Below are 17,112 nucleotides of genomic sequence, written 5' to 3'. Positions count from 1 at the left end.
CAATCCCACATTTGACATTATCTGTGGTATTTATATAAATTTTGTGACAGTCTACACTTTATTTGACATGTGACAACGACATTTCGATCGTTCGCAGTTTCGCGTCGTTTTGTTGTGAAAATTTTAGATCACACATTATTGCATTGTTATTAAAAATTACTTCTTTTTCATTAAACTAATAAGAAGTTTCAGCTGACAAATCATGGCTATGCAATGTCAACTATGGATGGGCAGTGTAAGTGTCCATTTATTTCTAAATAATTTAAAAGCTCAACGTCAATGTGAGCTTAGTAACATTCATAGTTATAAATTTCATTAGCTATTAAATAGTAAAACACAATGTAATTTATTTCAGTTGGAGCCCAACATGACCGAGAGCTTCATAATGGCTGCCTTCAATCGCATGGGGCCGCGACCACTAGCAGTAAAAGTCATGAGAAATAAATTCACTGGAGAACCCGCTGGATATGCATTTGTACATTTTCAGGTAATTTTAGAAGATTTACGTAAATCCTACTAATGTCATTAAACCTATAGATGTTACTTACATTACTACATGGATTTTGATGAAATGTTGCAGTAATAGGTATAGCTTATACTTTTCTTTTGGGTGCCTTAGGAATAGAAATAGATGAAGCTTTTGGAATAGCCAGTGCCAGTATGTGAAGTCAAATGGGTGACTGCAAAGCGCACTTATTTTGCCATAATTGTAATTGAGTACTTTACCACATTGTCATTAAAATGTATGTATAATTAAAATGTGCTATTACAGACAGATGAAGAAGCAATAGATGCCATGCACAAGCTGAATGGTAAACCAATCCCGGGAACATTTCCAGTGGTGAGGTTTCGGTTAAATACTGCGTCACGGGAAGCTCGTGCCAATATGCAGCAAGAACGAGTATTCTCCGTGTGGGTTGGAGACCTGAGTCCTGAAGTTGATGACTACTCACTCTATAGGGTCTTTGCATCGAAGTATTCTTCCATCAAAACTGCTAAAGGTGTGTATTTTCCAATCTATCCAAACACATACAGAATTTCTCAGTAATATTTTAAAGTCAAAAGTCTTTATCAACGGATATCATTAATTGTAAACTTTATATACTGCATGTACTTATACGCAATTGTAAATAAGTTGTTGGTGTGCCTTGTTAATAAATGAATAAATCATACTGTAATCTTGGAGGAGTAATATTTTGCAATGCAAATGTCATAATCGATGGCAGCATGTAGGTCTTATGCATGTGCAGAGGCACATAGCGCAGGCACTGTAGAAAGTACTGCAATATTTCAGGTGTGGCACTGCACCTTTTCCCTGTAATTATTGTCCTGGTGTCTATCAACTTGTATATGAAAACCAATTTAGTGGTTCTTGTTTTTAAGAAAAAATACCTACTTAATAAACCAATTGATTTTATCTTTCAGTTATTTTGGACAACTCTGGCTACACAAAAGGCTATGGTTTTGTGAGATTTGGCAATGAAGAGGAGCAAAGAAACGCGTTATACGCCATGAACGGTTACACTGGACTTGGCTCAAAACCTTTGAAGATATGTACTGCAGTCCCAAAGCCTAAATCTGAGACCAACTCGAGTCAGAATCCGTCTGCAGCTTCAACACCCAATTCTACATTCAGCAGTGGAACAGTATGTAATTAATTGACATTTTCTAGATTTAGTTTATAGAGTGTGAATGCTACACAATGTGCCGTGTGCCCTTTTAAATGTTGATTGTTACAGTGAGCTTGCTTTACAGCACCAACACTGGCATGCCGGTACAGGGAAATGACAAATGAAGAAAAATAAATAAAGAAAAAGTAAAATAGCAGTCAAATTGAAATCACTGGCATAAAATACATGTTTTTGTAAAGATTTATCTAATCCATTGGCGGCTGTTTTCCAGAATATTTTTTTATTTTAATGAATCTTACATGTGCCAGTGTTTTTGATTTTCTACCTGACTAAATCTGTAGGCCTACTGCTTATTGCTTGCAATCATAAAAGATTCTGCATTGAGAACAAGCTTGCATCTTTACAATGTTCACTGCAACGAAAGTTAAGAGAAGCGGCCCAGCATAAGGACAATGGCTTGACAGATGAACAGTCAGGATGTTGTACATGTAAAGTAACATTTCACTTTATAGGAGTACAATCAATACTATGATCCGTCTGCATACTGGCAGAACTATTCAGCGTGGTCTGGCTACTACGGGCAGGGCGAGCAGGGCGCGGCCGCGGCGCAGACCGTGCCCGTCGCTGACGTCACGCAGCCGCCCGCCGCCGCCAAGCAGAACGATGAGCTCGCCTTAGTTGGTAAGTTCACTTTTTTCATACATACATACATTTAAATGTATAAAATAGCCGCCTACTAAGTGACCAAGTAGGCTCGCGAGGAACCCACCTGCTGACCCTGCTGTACAGTTTTGCGCGCAGAAGCGCGCATTACTTGTGAAGCTCGCTGATGCAGAGGCAGCAATAGGCTTTTGGTACGTGAATGAAGTCGAGTACATAGGAACACTAGAGCAAAATAAAACGATGTAATTTTTGCAAATTATTATGGACTACTTACATTCCTATTTTTTTATTTATAGAACACAAGAAAGAAATCGACGTCGACCAAATGAATCAAGAGTTCCTAGACCCTGAGTTATCACTCTGGGACTGTCTAGAAGAGTCGCAGTGGTTCCCGCAAGAACTTGTAGAGGCGCATTAGTTATTATATTTAACATTAAGGATAGATTAATAATTTGTAAATAAATGAATTTGCATTTATATCTTTGCGGTATTACCTATTTCTTTATCCTTTTTTTTACGTCCCAGAAACCGGTCAAACATGGTAGGTACTTTTATGTTTACATCTAACTAAGATATACTGGCTGGTCTGTTTTTGACGCATGACAGATCCACTGATGACAACGATAATTATGACAGTTCGGCGTTCGCCATGGAAAACATTTTGTTTTGTTTGTAAATAATTTGAACTGCTTGACCGCTCTAGATTTGTGAAAATAAGATAGGATTTTCCAATTTATCCATAAAAAAATATTTTAAAATCCAATTATGGCTATGCAATGTCAGTTATGGATGGGCAGCGTGAGTACAAAGTCCTCGAGAGAACAAGAAACAATCTCATAAATTCTGGATAGAATATTTCTGTGCTAAGAGTAAATAAAAATTTAGGACTTTCTATCTTTAGCTTCCAATTGATATGTTCTATATTTTAAGCTCACAGAGCACACATTCTATTTTAATGTTAATTTAATGACACAGTATCTGGTATAATAGGGGTAACGAATTCTATGAAAATTCAAATTTTATTTTAGTTGGAGCCCAATATGACTGAGAGCTTTATTATGGCTGCCTTCAATCGTATGGGACAGCGTCCTCTAGCTGTAAAAGTTATGAGAAACAAATTCACTGGAGAACCAGCAGGATATGCTTTTGTACATTTTCAGGTACCATCAAATTATCGTCATATCTTAGAAAATATTCAATTTAAAATTCATTATTAAAATGAATATTTTCAACAACAGACAGATGAAGAAGCAATAGATGCTATGCACAAGCTGAATGGTAAACCAATCCCGGGAACGTTTCCAGTGGTGAGGTTTCGGTTAAATACTGCGTCACGGGAAGCTCGTGCCAATATGCAACAGGAGCGGGAGTTCTCTGTGTGGGTTGGAGATTTAAGCCCTGATGTTGATGACTATTCACTCTATAGAATATTTGCATCCAAATATTCATCCATAAAAACTGCTAAAGGTACATTTTGTTTCTGACAATATGTTCTAACTAAATGATCTCATTTCTATACACTTAGAGCCATTAACAATACCTTGACCTTAAAAGTTGAGAACAATATATTTCAGTAATTTTGGACAGTTCTGGCTACACAAAAGGCTATGGTTTTGTGAGATTCGGCAATGAAGAAGAGCAAAGAAATGCATTGTACGCCATGAACGGGTACACTGGGCTCGGCTCAAAACCTTTGAAGATATGTACTGCAGTGCCTAAGCCTAAAGGCAATAGCTCCAATCAGAATCCATCTGGTCCCACTACACCGAATTCTACATTCAGCAGTGGCTCGGTATGTGATTAATTGACAAAGATCTAGAATATGTTGGATGCTAATAATTGACAGTTGCTATGTTAAGCATATGGACATTACCTCAGGAACTTTGTTCTCAGTACCCAGTGCGATAATGAAGTGGGGGGTAATGATATAGTAGGATATACTTAATTAAAAAGTACATCATTAAATTAAAATCACTGGCATTAAGCATGATTATTTTGTTTGTGATATTATTCAAAATACTTGATACTGCTTAACTGTGTAACCGGTGCTTGACATTTTCGCCTTAAAATCCAAATGCCAGGTACTTCATTTTCTACCTGACTGACCACATCTGTAGGCCTACACATCGCTTATCGCTTCAGGACTGCTTGAACGGCCTTCCATTGGGACAATGGCTTAACAGATGAACAGTCAGTATGTTGTACATGTAAAGTAACATTTCACTTTATAGGAGTACAATCAATACTATGATCCGTCTGCATACTGGCAGAACTATTCAGCGTGGTCTGGCTACTACGGGCAGGGCGAGCAGGGCGCGGCCGCGGCGCAGACCGTGCCCGTCGCTGACGTCACGCAGCCGCCCGCCGCCGCCAAGCAGAACGATGAGCTCGCCTTAGTTGGTAAGTCTTTACTAGCTTAACATCTCTCCAGGTTTATAATAATAATAGGGATTATACAAAACTCCAATCAACTTTCAAACCAGTAATTTGAAGTGTTATTCAAATTTTTTCATAAATGCCTACATGTTTTCTTCTAATATTACTTCAGCTTTGATCTGAGACTTCAGGGAACTTATTATGCTCAGTTGCTTAGAAAAGTTGGCTTAAATGCTTAGCTTGTACGATGTTTTTATAAATGACGCTAAAGCCTGTTGCAAAAGCGCTCCGTACCATTTTGCCGACAAAAAAATTGGCGTTACTCGGAATTTCTTTGCTGTCTCTACACCTGGCTGGCATGTATTTTCTCTTATAAGTTGGTACATAATATAATTGTATGAAATTGCTAATTGAATTTGGCTTATGTTTAACTGATCACCAGAAATAGTAACAAATAGCAGACAAAAATAGTAAATGATCACCAAAATGAAACTCGCATTTTAATGTAAAATGATAACCAAAGTTTTAACACTTTGCTATCCCATTTAAGTGAAATTACTCCAAAATAAATCATGCGCAAGCCAAAAATAGTAAATGATCACCAAAATTAAACCACCATTTTAAAGTAAAATGATAACCAAAGTTTTTACATTCTGCTATCCTATTTAAGCAAAATGAGTCCAAATAAATCATTGTTATCCCAAAAGTAGTAAATGATCACCAAAAGTAGTGAATGATCATCAAAATTATACCAGCGTTTTAATATAAAATGATAATCAAAGTTTTTACATCTTGCTATCCTGTTTAAGTAAACTGACTCCAAAAAAATAAGTTCGGCCTGATACAATAAATGTAATTACATTATGGGGACCCTTTTCCTGCACTAGGGTGGAAAATTGTCTATTGCATGCCTCTAAACAGTGCGATAAGAGTGTGTTTTCGAGGGAGTGTATTGAGAAACACATTCTTCTTCTTCTTTCTCCTGCCCTGTTCCCAATTTTACTTGGGGTCGGCGCAATATGTCATTTTCTTCCATTTTCCCCTGTCACTCGTCATACTGACACTCACGCATGCATTGCAAGCCGGACACATAACTTAATATGGCATCATAATACTTTATTTGATAATAAGCCTACATTTTATGGCAATCACAGTGACTTATTTAGGCAAAAATAATACATTAATTTGGTCGTCAAGAGTTGGTGATCATTTACTAAATTTGGTGGTCGAATACAATTTAAAGTGAAGTCGTGACTAAAATAGCTGGTACTATTACATTTTTAGACTTTATTTTTCTGGTGTTCAGTAGATTTTTCTGGTTGCAAAACTAAGGGTATCAAAGCATTTTATGGTGGTCATTATATTTGTTCCCATTGAATTTATGGTGGGTACATGATGAAAAATCACTCCAAGGGTAAAACGGGGTTGATCGTCGATTTGGGGGATTGCAAGCAGGTTGCAGTTTATGTGGCGAGTAAGTTTATTTCTGTAGCAGACCTTTGCCATCATTGCCATTTTTCAAATAGTTATGTACAGAGTATTTTAGAGTACTTCTTTGTTTGCAGATCATAAGAAAGTCATCGACGTTGATGAAATGAACGAGGAATTTCTGGACCCAGAATTATCACTGTGGGACTGTCTTGAAGAGTCCCAGTGGTTTCCCCATGAGGTCGTAGAGGCACATTAGCTGTTAAGATAGGCTAGTCATTTGTAAATAAACGTTTTTTATGACTTAAATGTCTTCGTTTTTTATTCAGTTGTTTTTTTTTTCTCTAAATATTTGATTCGACTGGGGCCGGCTGGGGAGAATCTTGGGAAATTCAATGCTATGTCGTCAATGAAAAATTACTACCAAAATTATTAATTCTTTGATGATTAAAATGAAACATACTCATTTGGTAGAACTCATTTAATAAGTGGAAAAGCCTGTCAACTGGTCTATTGTTGTTTTTTTTAATTATTTTCTTAATGAAAGTATAATGAATGAGCTTGTTAAAATTCCATTATTAGTTAAATAAATACAGTTATTCTTTAAGTTCCCTTTTTGTTATTTTTACAACATCTTGCATTTATAATTGAAAGCTTATTTGTATATACAATTCATCGGAAATCATACAATAGATTTCATTATCAATAAACAATCATATCACATCTATTATCATCGAATCTCATTCAGCACATATCAAAGCTTGGTCAGCTCGTTATAGTTCGGCCATTCAGAGAATGCGTTCCTGACACGTCGCGATTGAACTGACGACGTAACTACATTCATTGATTATTGATATAATAATGTTGTTTTAATGCTCCTCAATTGTTAAAACGGTAAACAACCAGCAAAAATATTTTTATCGTAACTGCAACGCCATTGCAAAGTTACGTCGTCAGTTCAATCGCGACATTCGCATTGCGCGAATCGAAACCACTTTTGGTTATTAGGGTGGCAGTGAGGGTAACGTACTTGTTCTCGGAAGATAGTCGCGAGGTTTGAAGAGAACTAATAAGTATACTGTTAAGAAGTAGAGACCAAATATTTACAACAAAAATCTCGCACCGTACCTTGGCTAAAAAGTTCTGTATGAGTTTTTTTTTTTTTCTAACAAGACACTGTACAGTAGGCCAAGCACGAATATCTAACGTATTCGAATCGACAACGTATCGAGGCCTCGATTCGAAAACGTAGTCTGTCGATAGTAGGCAGCACGAAGCACATTCGAAGCACTATCGAACACTCGATTCGAATTCTAATGTGACGTCATGCAAATGTAAATAGGGACGCGCCATAGTGAGCAAAATGAACGATTGTTGAATGAATGGTGCGTTCGAAAACTAACTCTAGTTGTTAATATTTTTTTTACCTTTGATTAAAGGTTTTATTATTATTAAATTATAATAAAAACTGAATGTAATATAAAAAAGAGACCCAAAGTTAATTATTAGACATTATAAAATGGCATTATCTTTAGCAATATAACATAGTTTCGGAGATTTTATTTTTAAAAAATGACGGGTACCGAACGCACCCACTTGACATCCGACGCGCGTAAGGGCGCCAAATTTGTTTATGTTTTGCTACACGTCCACAACAAAAGTATTTCTGTTTTTTTTTTTGCTACAAATGATTAAGTGCTTTCAATATAATAAATAATTATGAGAACCAGTCAGACGCACGCAATATGAAATGATGGTTGAATTCATGGAAGCGTGAGTAAACAGTTTTAATAAGTTCGAGTGGCATAAACTTTAGTGTGAAGTATTTTAAGTGCAATGCTATTTCTATATTCTATATTTTTAAATTCGGTTTCATTTGTGTCCAGTGGGTTAATTCTATTCCTAAGTTTTGCTCTACAATGATTAAAAATAAACATTTAAATAACAATTTTTTTTCAAACACTAATTCTATAGGTACGCAAATAAATAAAATATGATTTATTATCTACCTTGTTTCTCGTGATTGATATCTATAATATTCTAGTAAATTTGCCGCTAAAAGATAATATGACATAATATGGCAAAGACTATGAACTACGTTCATACAGTGGCGGTCTTTGCATTTTAAATTACTTATATTGAAGCTATTACTAATTGTTCCAATAACTTAACAATAATTTTAAAACACTTTTATTCACAAAACTAACTCTAAACAAAACATAAACACGGTTAAAACTTTATTTTTACACTTCTCGAAACCTTTCTCACCGACTTTTTTCAAGTGAATAATGTTTCGACATACTCGATAGCCAGCCTTCGAGAGTTTACGTTACCGTACGTCAAAACAATGTTCGTGCTGCCATGTTTTGTTTCCTTTTACGCCCGATAGGGGCGCTGTACAATTCTCATACAAATGTTACTCGATTTCGATACGAATAACTTTTCGCAAATATTCGTGCTTGGGCTACTGTACAGTGTACGCAATCTTCGTTTATGAGCCAAAAAGCGGGATTAAAATTGTGTACTTAGAGAAATGCGTATTACTTACATTCTTATATCTAATTAGCTTACAATAAAGACATACAACAAGGGATTTCATTCATAAATAATTCATACTTGAATATGAGAATAATTGTCATTAATTGTAATAGATTATAAATTAAAACTTGTGATAAGCTAAGGCTAATTCTAGATTACATAAGTGAAAAGATTTTATTGCTGTAGTTGCTATCAATTTCCTCGCATTTTTTTAAAATAATTAAGTCTGTTTCTGTACCTATTCAGGTACTGTCCTGATAGTGACGAATATTGAGCAGAAGCAAAAGTTGACTTTTAAGGCTTGTTTTACATTGCAAAATATAATTTTCTAGGTAGTTGATTAACTCTCGGAAAATAATAAACGGCATTTGAAATGTACTATTTCCGGTAAATTAATCAACTTACTAAAATATATACGTTAAATAATACATTTCGACTGACGTTTATTATTTTCCGAGAGTTGATCAACTACCTAGAAAATTGATCAACTAACGAGCCCTTGTTATTTTCCTGTGACATATGCAAATACAGTTTTTACCAAATTCATGTCACTCCATTATTTAACGAAGCTTTGTGTCACTACATTAATCTCACTATAGTTGGCTATCTCACTGTTTTTACATCATCAAACAAAGCCATGGAACACACTATATGTTCTATAATGCCTAAACAGTTGTAGCACAACACAAAAACTATTTTTATTCTGCCTTATTTCCTGTCTTAGAGTTGTGTGACCGTATATGAACTGTGTCGCTGTCTTTTAGCAGGACTAGGATTAATTTGAATGACTCCTGGAGTGGAGCATGGTCGACTATCTTGGCTCGTTACACTGCTGGGTGACATCAAATGAGGGGACGAACCTGCAGACATATTGCTTTTTGGTGTACCACCACCTTTTTTCATATACGTAACGACAGAGTTCAAAAACGATGGTGGCAAAGCGACTGGGGTTAACCTTCCTCCGCCGCCGGCTATGTAAGTCTGTAACATCTTTTTGGAAGGCGAGTTGGGGTCGTTGACCGTGAGTACGACTAGCGAGCCGTTCTCGATATTCGAAGGCACTACGGGTGTGGGAGTGCTTGTCTGTCTTTGGTCGGGAGTTTTTCCTTGTGATTTGGTCGGGTCAAGTTTCGGTATTGTAGCCTTATCTTGGTCAGTTGGTTGTGATGTTGGTTTTGTCGTCGTGGTGCGAGCGCGGGCTAGGGTGCCGGGTTTCGAAGGCGGCCGCCCTCTCGGTCTTGGCATGGCAGCAGCTTTCGCTTGCTGAGCTTTCATTTCATGGTGCTGTTTGATAATATCATCAGCTGTGAGAATACTCTCTGCCAAAGGTAAGCTGGAGGTACCTAAAGCTTTCGAACCTCGACCTGAAATATACAAACGAATCGTAGATAAATAAAAAGAACTTAATTTGAACTTGGAACATAAAATGGTAATGATACTGACTCATGCGCACGCGCAGTTCGCGCATCTCCTTCTGTTTCTCCCGCAGTTCCCGCGCCTGCTTGCGCTGCTCCTCGGCCTCCGCCTGCGCCTTCCTGTCGGCCTCCTCGCGTTCGGCTTGGAATTCGTCCAGAAGTCGATTCGCGTCCCACTTGCAAGTCGTGCGGAGTGCCTTGTCTATTTGAGCCATGTTCACACGTTCTTCTTTCTTGAACTGAAGACGAAATTGCGATCTTAGCATTAGTAAGTAGGTATTGTGTATTTGGTATTTCGATTTTGATATTTCGGCAGGTAACAGTGCATGGAAGGAGATTATTAGATTAGGCCAGGTTCACCCGCGTCCTGTAGGACATGGTATAATTTATATTTTAAATATGTAAAACGTTGGACCCCACTCCAAAAAGGTTTTTGAGAAACCGTCATAGCTTTCACATTATATACGATATAGAATTACCTTAAGCTTGAGATCTCGTCTCGTTCGTCCCGGGAACAATCTCTCCATGAGCATGAAGTCCGTCCCCAAAGCGGCCAGTGCTCGGTAGAAGCGTACAGTCTCTGCGTCGCACCAGTCCGCAGTGCGCGGCGTGCGGCGGTAGCGGCCGGACGTGTTGCTCGTCGCCCAAGCGCCCTCGTGCACTACGCTAGACGATACCTTGCGCTTGTCGGAGGATTTTATTACCTGGAACGTAACATTGAAGGATTGTAAATGACCATGTTTCAGCAAAGAGTTATTGAAGGGATCATTTTTCAGAAGCCATTGACAACCTATGCTACATACCTACCTGTGGAATGAACTACCACCATGATGATGATGCTTTCTCTCATCAAACATCTATCAATTCTATCTCAAGACTGATCCCTTCATTGCTATTTAATTTAGGGCGCCTCTAGACGGGCTACATTTTTGTACCAATATACGGTTGCAACACAGTGGTAGGCAACATTGCCAGCAATTGAGGACATATTGTAACACATGGCTTTATCACATAGGGATTGGATGGACATCGCTATCCGTAAATATATATAAATAAATATTGCCAAGCGATTTTTTTGTCAACATTACGAGATTTATCTACCCTTACAGCTTGTGTAACCATACCAAGCTCTGTTCATCCAGCATGATCTCCCCATTGGGTCCTAGTTTGATCTGTGGCACGGGCGCGGCGTCGGTCTCTGGTTGTTCCGCCGGCGTCTCCTCAACCTCCATGGAGGCCTTGCGAGCCGCCTCTTCCTTCTCATTGGCTTCTTGGGCTTGGAGCTCGTCTTTGTCGGGGCTGGAAGAGGATAAATAGGGTTATAGAGGTTGTGAGCAATTGTATGATATGTTCACTGTCTTTTATTATGCAATAACTCTCGTTAATATAGGCAAGAAGATCGCGTATAAAATATAAGAGAAAAAACACAAAATTCTACCATTCATTCATTCATTTCATTCCTCCTTTGAACCATTCTTTAAATCATCCATTATAGAAACCAACAAGATATGCATTTGAGGGATTTAAGTGTCTTAAGAGGACGAATTGGAATTTTTGGCGCCAAGGATCTCAATTTTTCTCAGTAAATACAAAACGGATCAAAATACAACTTGGTTACCTAAAAGTTCATGATATAAGCCTTATTTTGTTAGACGTAGAAACATGATTAGGTAACTTTTATAACAGAGAAAAATATATCAAACATACCTCTTTTTAAAAAGAGATTCACATATTATGGGTAAACGGGACCGATTTAAGCCTCTTAACTTTTTTAGTAGTTGAGTATATACATACTCTTTAAAATTGTAGAAGGAATTTTTATCAAATTATCATTTCTAAATAATAAAATTACAAAACCATTTTGTCGCTTACGACTTTTAGTTATAAGCTAGCGCGCGTATTGTTATCCTCGCCCCGCTCAGACGCTCCGACCCCCTTTTGGCACCTTAGATGCGCGTGCCAGTTATGGAATTATTGTTGATCAATTTGTCGCCTTAATTTTGGTATTTTTTTCTTGGATTGCTTTCAAAAACTGTTTAGACGTTCAAAAGTACCTAAATATAAAAAAGTTCGACATACTTACACAATGGGGTTGGTGGTCGGATTGTAAAAGATGAGGTCGTACATAGTAAGTTCATCTTTGTTGACGGCTTCGCGACGTCGACGCATCGCCGCGTTACGGCGAGACGTATCGACGCGACGAGACCTGTGTGTTGAAGTAATTTTCTGTAGTAATTGCGTTAGTTGCCACATAGTTAATATAATGAAGGGGTAATAGTTTTGTTTCTCTATTAAAGGCTCGGAAACTACGGACCAATTTGAAAACCGATTTCTTTCACAGTTGGGAAACTAGACTATCCCCAAGTAGGCTACATTTTAGTCGGGCAAGGGCAGGGTGGGATTACTGAAAAACAGCTAATAAAAGGAGATTATTGAACTGTTTGTATACCTACTATATAGCTATATTATTTTCGGTATTAGCTGATGACCTACTTGGATACAGGTTTGTCTTTGACAGGCGATGAGGCGGCCGGTGGCTGCGTCGTTGCCTGACTAACACTCGAACACACGGAGTCATTTCTAACGCGGGCCACTTCCCTGAAAATAGACCAAAGTTATAGGAAAAATAAATACATCCAGGTTGACTAAAACTGGGCCGACAAGATTGAAACAACATCAAAGTATTTGAAAGTGTTTAATAACAATGAATTGATAAAATTCGAGGCCATTTGTTGCATGTATGATGAAAAATAGAGTTTCTATTTAGGGTGTACCTATGTACTGAACACAGGTGTACATTATGTACCCACTGGGTGGATCTTTATTCAGGAAAAACGTAGCGGCTCAAACTAAATACTTACCCCATAGAATAAATGATTTTGATAAACTAAATCTTGTAGATGCTACAGGAACCAGGAAACGTTTTGGCAGAAGACTAAAAACAGCAGGGTCTGACCTGTTTGTGATGTGTGAGTCGTGTCGCTGTCTCGACGGTGCAGGTGTGTTGGTTCCGCCGCTGCTGAGTAGCGCGCGCCGGTTCTCGTCTTCCGATTCTGATGCACTACCCTATAAAGGAAAGCTTTATTCAACTTTTTCGTTTGTCGTTTTTCCATCAGTCTGCCTGTCCCTAGGTTGTATCTCACGACACCAAATCATAGGTGGACAGTTATAAAAAAAAAACACAGAAACATATTTGTGTTGCCACTATAATATTAGATATAAAAACTGGAATAAAATAAATTATGATTTTTGCAATAAAGATTTATTATTTTTGCAGGGTCTTGATTACTAATACACTGACAGCAAAATTTAAGTATTTATTTTAAATGAATGCTCAGTTTTAAACAATATTCTTCATTAATGCATCACATACAACTGTTCAAACAGTGAAAGACATAATGACATATGTAAACATTTGTTTAAATGCCGTAATTATTTTGCAATCAGTGAAGAAATTTTATAGAACAAAACATAGTAATCTGTGCTTATTTTCAAGATAGGAAGTATAGAAATGTTACCTGAACACTATTTCTTCTCAAAGGCGCAAGTCTTGGTACCGGTCGAAGTTTGGGCCGCAGTTTGCTCGGCGAAGGCAAAGGTACAATAGGGTCAAACAACACTTCAGCATTTTCTGATATAATCTCATTCTTCAGCAGGGCCAGGGGTTTGGGAGCTCCGGATACTGCTTGGAGTGGTACAATACCATCCATGACTGCATCTTCAGTAATGCTTTCAGGTACACTGGGGACATTGTAATCTGGAAAAAATAAGTAAGTTATAAGAAGAGACAAAATATAGTTAAAACAATGGAATAATCAGCAAGTGCAATCATGCGCTATTACGAATAACTCCAGGGTTAGCGGACCTTTAAAAAGGGATGTCATAACTTCAGGGATCCAGCAGACCTTTAAAAAGGTTGAGGGGGATATTCGGACAGGGCTTAATGTATGGGAAGCACATGAGGAAGTATACATATAAGGGAATATATAAGAAGTATATGGGGGTGCTTATCTGGGAATACATAGTAGATCTTAGTACAGGGGGAGTATATGGATGGCATGTAGGGAGATAAATTAGGGAGTAGATAGAGGTAGTATACAGGTGTATATTTTGGTCATCGTAAAGAATAGGATAGCATCAATCTGTCAATATAAAGTGAAAGAAGTGTGACATCACAAGTTATGGGGATATATGTCCACTGCAGTAGCTCCCCCATTTTATAAACTGATATGTAAACTACAGGAAATGTAGCAACTGATTACCCTTTCAATCAAAAAAGATAATTTCCTGTGACAAATCATGAAGTTAGGTGATTTAGTCAGCTTCTTGCTGGAATTTGTAATGTAACGAAAATAACCATACCATCTGGGACATCTGATGCAACATTACTGCTGGCTCCTTTACTGAACTCTGCAGACTTGCCATCAGTAAGGTCTATCTCAACAGCTTTGCCATCAGCATTCTTTTGTTTATGCTTCTCAGGCGTGCATGGTGTGATCCTTTGAATATTTACATCAACCCTGGTCTGTACAAGGGGGGAGGGAGCAAACCTCTTTGCAGGACTCCCGACACTCTTAGGCGATACAAATACATTGGACTTAACACTGTACGTACTCGTAATCACAGACACTTTCTCCGACCTCTTTGGTGTACCTACAGCCTCTTTAGACACCTCAGCCACCAAAGGTGATGGTACTTTTTCTTGACTTTTTAAAATATTTACAGAGCGCGGTGATTTCAATGGAGAGGCAGGTTTTGGGGAACATCTGTCTAAATTGTCTTGTGTTTTAATGGCTCGTGGTGTTTTAGGACTTCTAGCAGGTTTTTCTAACGTTTCTTTCTCAAGTAATTTAGCTTTAGTATTGTTTGCAGCATCGTTATTCTTTCTTCGTGGCGGTAACGAGGTAACAGCTTTTATTCTTGCTCTTCTTGTCGACATTGTCGTGAATTATTAAATATTCGAGTTTTATTTTTATAAGTTTAGCTTCATACACACGCTGCCTTCAATTGTACGTACAAATTAATAATTATACTATAGTTCGGCCATTCAGAGAATGCGTTCCTGACACGTCGCGATTGAACTGACGACGTAACTACATTCATTGATTATTGATATAATAATGTTGTTTTAATGCTCCTCAATTGTTAAAACGGTAAACAACCAGCAAAAATATTTTTATCGTAACTGCAACGCCATTGCAAAGTTACGTCGTCAGTTCAATCGCGACGTGTCAGGAACGCATTCTCTGAATGGCCGAACTATAATAGTAGAATCATTAAACTCTCAATATTAATTTTTATCTACGATCCATGCTACAGCAGTAGGTAGTAGACACGACAGAACAGAAATAATTTACAATAATTCTATTCTATTCTATTTTTGTATATGGCAATCCGTGTCGATGTCAATTTCGACGATTCTGCCAATGACAAGTGGGATGAGAAGCAAGAAGTGCTTTTATATAATTAAAATAAATTTAAAAATATATATATATTGATTTAAGATGGTGCTGTGGCCGATCTTGTGTAACTTAATGTGTTAGTAGGACGGCACTGAAACAAACAGAAATATATTTACATATATAAAAACAACAACAAAATGTTAGTAACACATAACATATAATATATACCACAACCATACAAACTGTGGCCTAAATATAGGCCACAATTTATAATTTAATATTGTTTTGATTAATGAACATCAACAGCATCTGGAGCAGTTCTGGACAGGAGTGGGATAGGAGGGAACGGAAGTTAGTCGGGAGAGGAATTTTAAGTTTTTGGAGACGACCATATAAATCAAAGGATGAGTTGATAGGACAGTCAAAAAATATATGGTCCAGGGTACCTTCATCCAGTCCACACTCGCAGAGGGATGAATCCTGCACCCGAATTTTGCGCAGAAAGACCGGTGTACAGCAGTGACCTAACCGAATTCTGCACATGACTGAAATTACCCGTTTAGGGTATCTTTTGAAATTTGAAAACCACGGTTTTGGTTTTACAACCGGTTGAATGGCGAAATAAGAGCTACCCTTCCTTTTGCCTGAGATGTTCCACCATTCCTGCCACGAGGTCTCAAGACTCAATTTAGGGAGGTTTAGCAGGTCATGCCCTTGAAGGGAGAAGTGTGCAAGATCAGCGGACTCAGATGAACACGCATCTTTGGCCAATGCATCGGCACATTCATTGCCCGCTATACCGCAGTGGCTAGGGATCCAGACTAAGTGTACTTCTTTCTCTTGCCTAGTGCAGGAGAAAAGGGACTTTTTAATATCCAGGACAATAGGACAATGGAGTTTAGTTCTAAAGGGATTCTGGGATATGGCTTGGAGACAGCTAAGGGAGTCAGTAAAGATAACTCCACAGCTAATCTCATGGGACTCTATAAAACGACAAGCTTCCAATAGTGCCACACACTCGCCTGTAAATACTGAAGACTCCTTCGGACATCTGAATTTCAAAATTATTTTAGAGTTCTGATAGTAAACCGCGGCTCCAGTACAGCCACCATTTGATTTGGAAGCATCCGTGAAGAACTTTTGAAACCCAATCCATCGTTCACCCAAAACCGCATTAAAGGCCGAATTTGCAGATGGGGAGTTTTTGGATATGCCAATGTTATAGAATATTTTAGGGGTGAAGCAAAGTACTTCATAAGGGTAATTAAATAAAGGAAGTCTGGGATGTGGAGCAATGGGGGATTCTAAATTTTGAAAAAACCGATATGCTTTTAGGAATAGGGGGATTTCTTTGTGTTCCCAATATTTGGAGCTGTGACAAAGAGTGTCAAGCTCTCTGAGTTTTGGGATGAGGGGGTGAGATGACTTGGGAATAACCCTGGATAGGAAACGGGAAGCGAGGTACTGACGTCTCAGGGCTAAAGGGGGTTCAGCGCATTCGACCTGCAAGGCGTTAATAGGCGACGACTTCATGCAACCTGAGATGATTCGAAGGCATTGAGACTGAATCCTATCTAAACCGGCCAAGGCAGCTTTGTTGCTTGGAATCACCAAGTGTGACCCATAGTCCAGGATACTGCGGACTAAGGCATTGTAGAC

The 17,112-nt window shown here is 38.1% G+C and overlaps 3 protein-coding genes across 5 annotated transcripts; 2 read left to right on the top strand and 1 right to left on the bottom strand.

The window, feature by feature from the left end:
• Positions 1 to 64: 64 nt before the first annotated feature.
• Positions 65 to 2,771, top strand: LOC124638079 (tRNA selenocysteine 1-associated protein 1-like). Of its 2 annotated transcripts, none has more exons than XM_047174909.1 (6): positions 65 to 235; positions 356 to 487; positions 773 to 1,001; positions 1,426 to 1,646; positions 2,183 to 2,312; positions 2,591 to 2,771. In XM_047174909.1, exons 1-6 carry the CDS (start codon positions 203 to 205, stop codon positions 2,710 to 2,712), a joined length of 867 nt encoding a protein of 288 aa, XP_047030865.1. In that variant the 5' UTR covers positions 65 to 202; the 3' UTR covers positions 2,713 to 2,771. The 2 variants fall into 2 exon arrangements, with proteins under 2 accessions (XP_047030865.1, XP_047030864.1); XM_047174908.1 differs by having other exon boundaries at positions 66 to 235; positions 2,144 to 2,312.
• A 155-nt stretch (positions 2,772 to 2,926) lies between these two features.
• LOC124638080 (tRNA selenocysteine 1-associated protein 1-like) lies at positions 2,927 to 6,407 on the top strand. The gene is made up of 6 exons (XM_047174910.1): positions 2,927 to 3,092; positions 3,323 to 3,454; positions 3,533 to 3,761; positions 3,869 to 4,086; positions 4,526 to 4,694; positions 6,236 to 6,407. The coding sequence occupies exons 1-6, from the start codon at positions 3,060 to 3,062 to the stop codon at positions 6,355 to 6,357; spliced, it is 903 nt and encodes a 300-aa protein (XP_047030866.1). The 5' UTR covers positions 2,927 to 3,059; the 3' UTR covers positions 6,358 to 6,407.
• Positions 6,408 to 7,061: 654 nt separating this feature from the next.
• LOC124638078 lies at positions 7,062 to 15,478 on the bottom strand. 2 transcript variants are annotated; one of them, XM_047174906.1, is made up of 11 exons: positions 15,315 to 15,478; positions 14,414 to 15,085; positions 13,570 to 13,808; positions 13,008 to 13,117; positions 12,545 to 12,649; positions 12,135 to 12,257; positions 11,176 to 11,350; positions 10,531 to 10,755; positions 10,080 to 10,290; positions 8,567 to 10,000; positions 7,062 to 7,280 (listed from the first exon to the last, which is right to left on the bottom strand). In XM_047174906.1, exons 2-10 carry the CDS (start codon positions 14,988 to 14,990, stop codon positions 9,357 to 9,359), a joined length of 2,409 nt encoding a protein of 802 aa, XP_047030862.1. In that variant the 5' UTR covers positions 14,991 to 15,085; positions 15,315 to 15,478; the 3' UTR covers positions 7,062 to 7,280; positions 8,567 to 9,356. The 2 variants fall into 2 exon arrangements, with proteins under 2 accessions (XP_047030862.1, XP_047030863.1); XM_047174907.1 differs by having other exon boundaries at positions 14,414 to 15,052; positions 15,357 to 15,430.
• Between the last annotated feature and the right edge of the window lie 1,634 nt (positions 15,479 to 17,112).

Source organism: Helicoverpa zea, chromosome 17 (genome assembly GCF_022581195.2).
Source record: "Helicoverpa zea isolate HzStark_Cry1AcR chromosome 17, ilHelZeax1.1, whole genome shotgun sequence".
Taxonomy (NCBI): domain Eukaryota; kingdom Metazoa; phylum Arthropoda; class Insecta; order Lepidoptera; family Noctuidae; genus Helicoverpa; species Helicoverpa zea.
The sequence above is the reverse complement of the archived record's forward strand: the minus strand, read 5'-3'. Positions and strand labels throughout refer to the sequence as shown.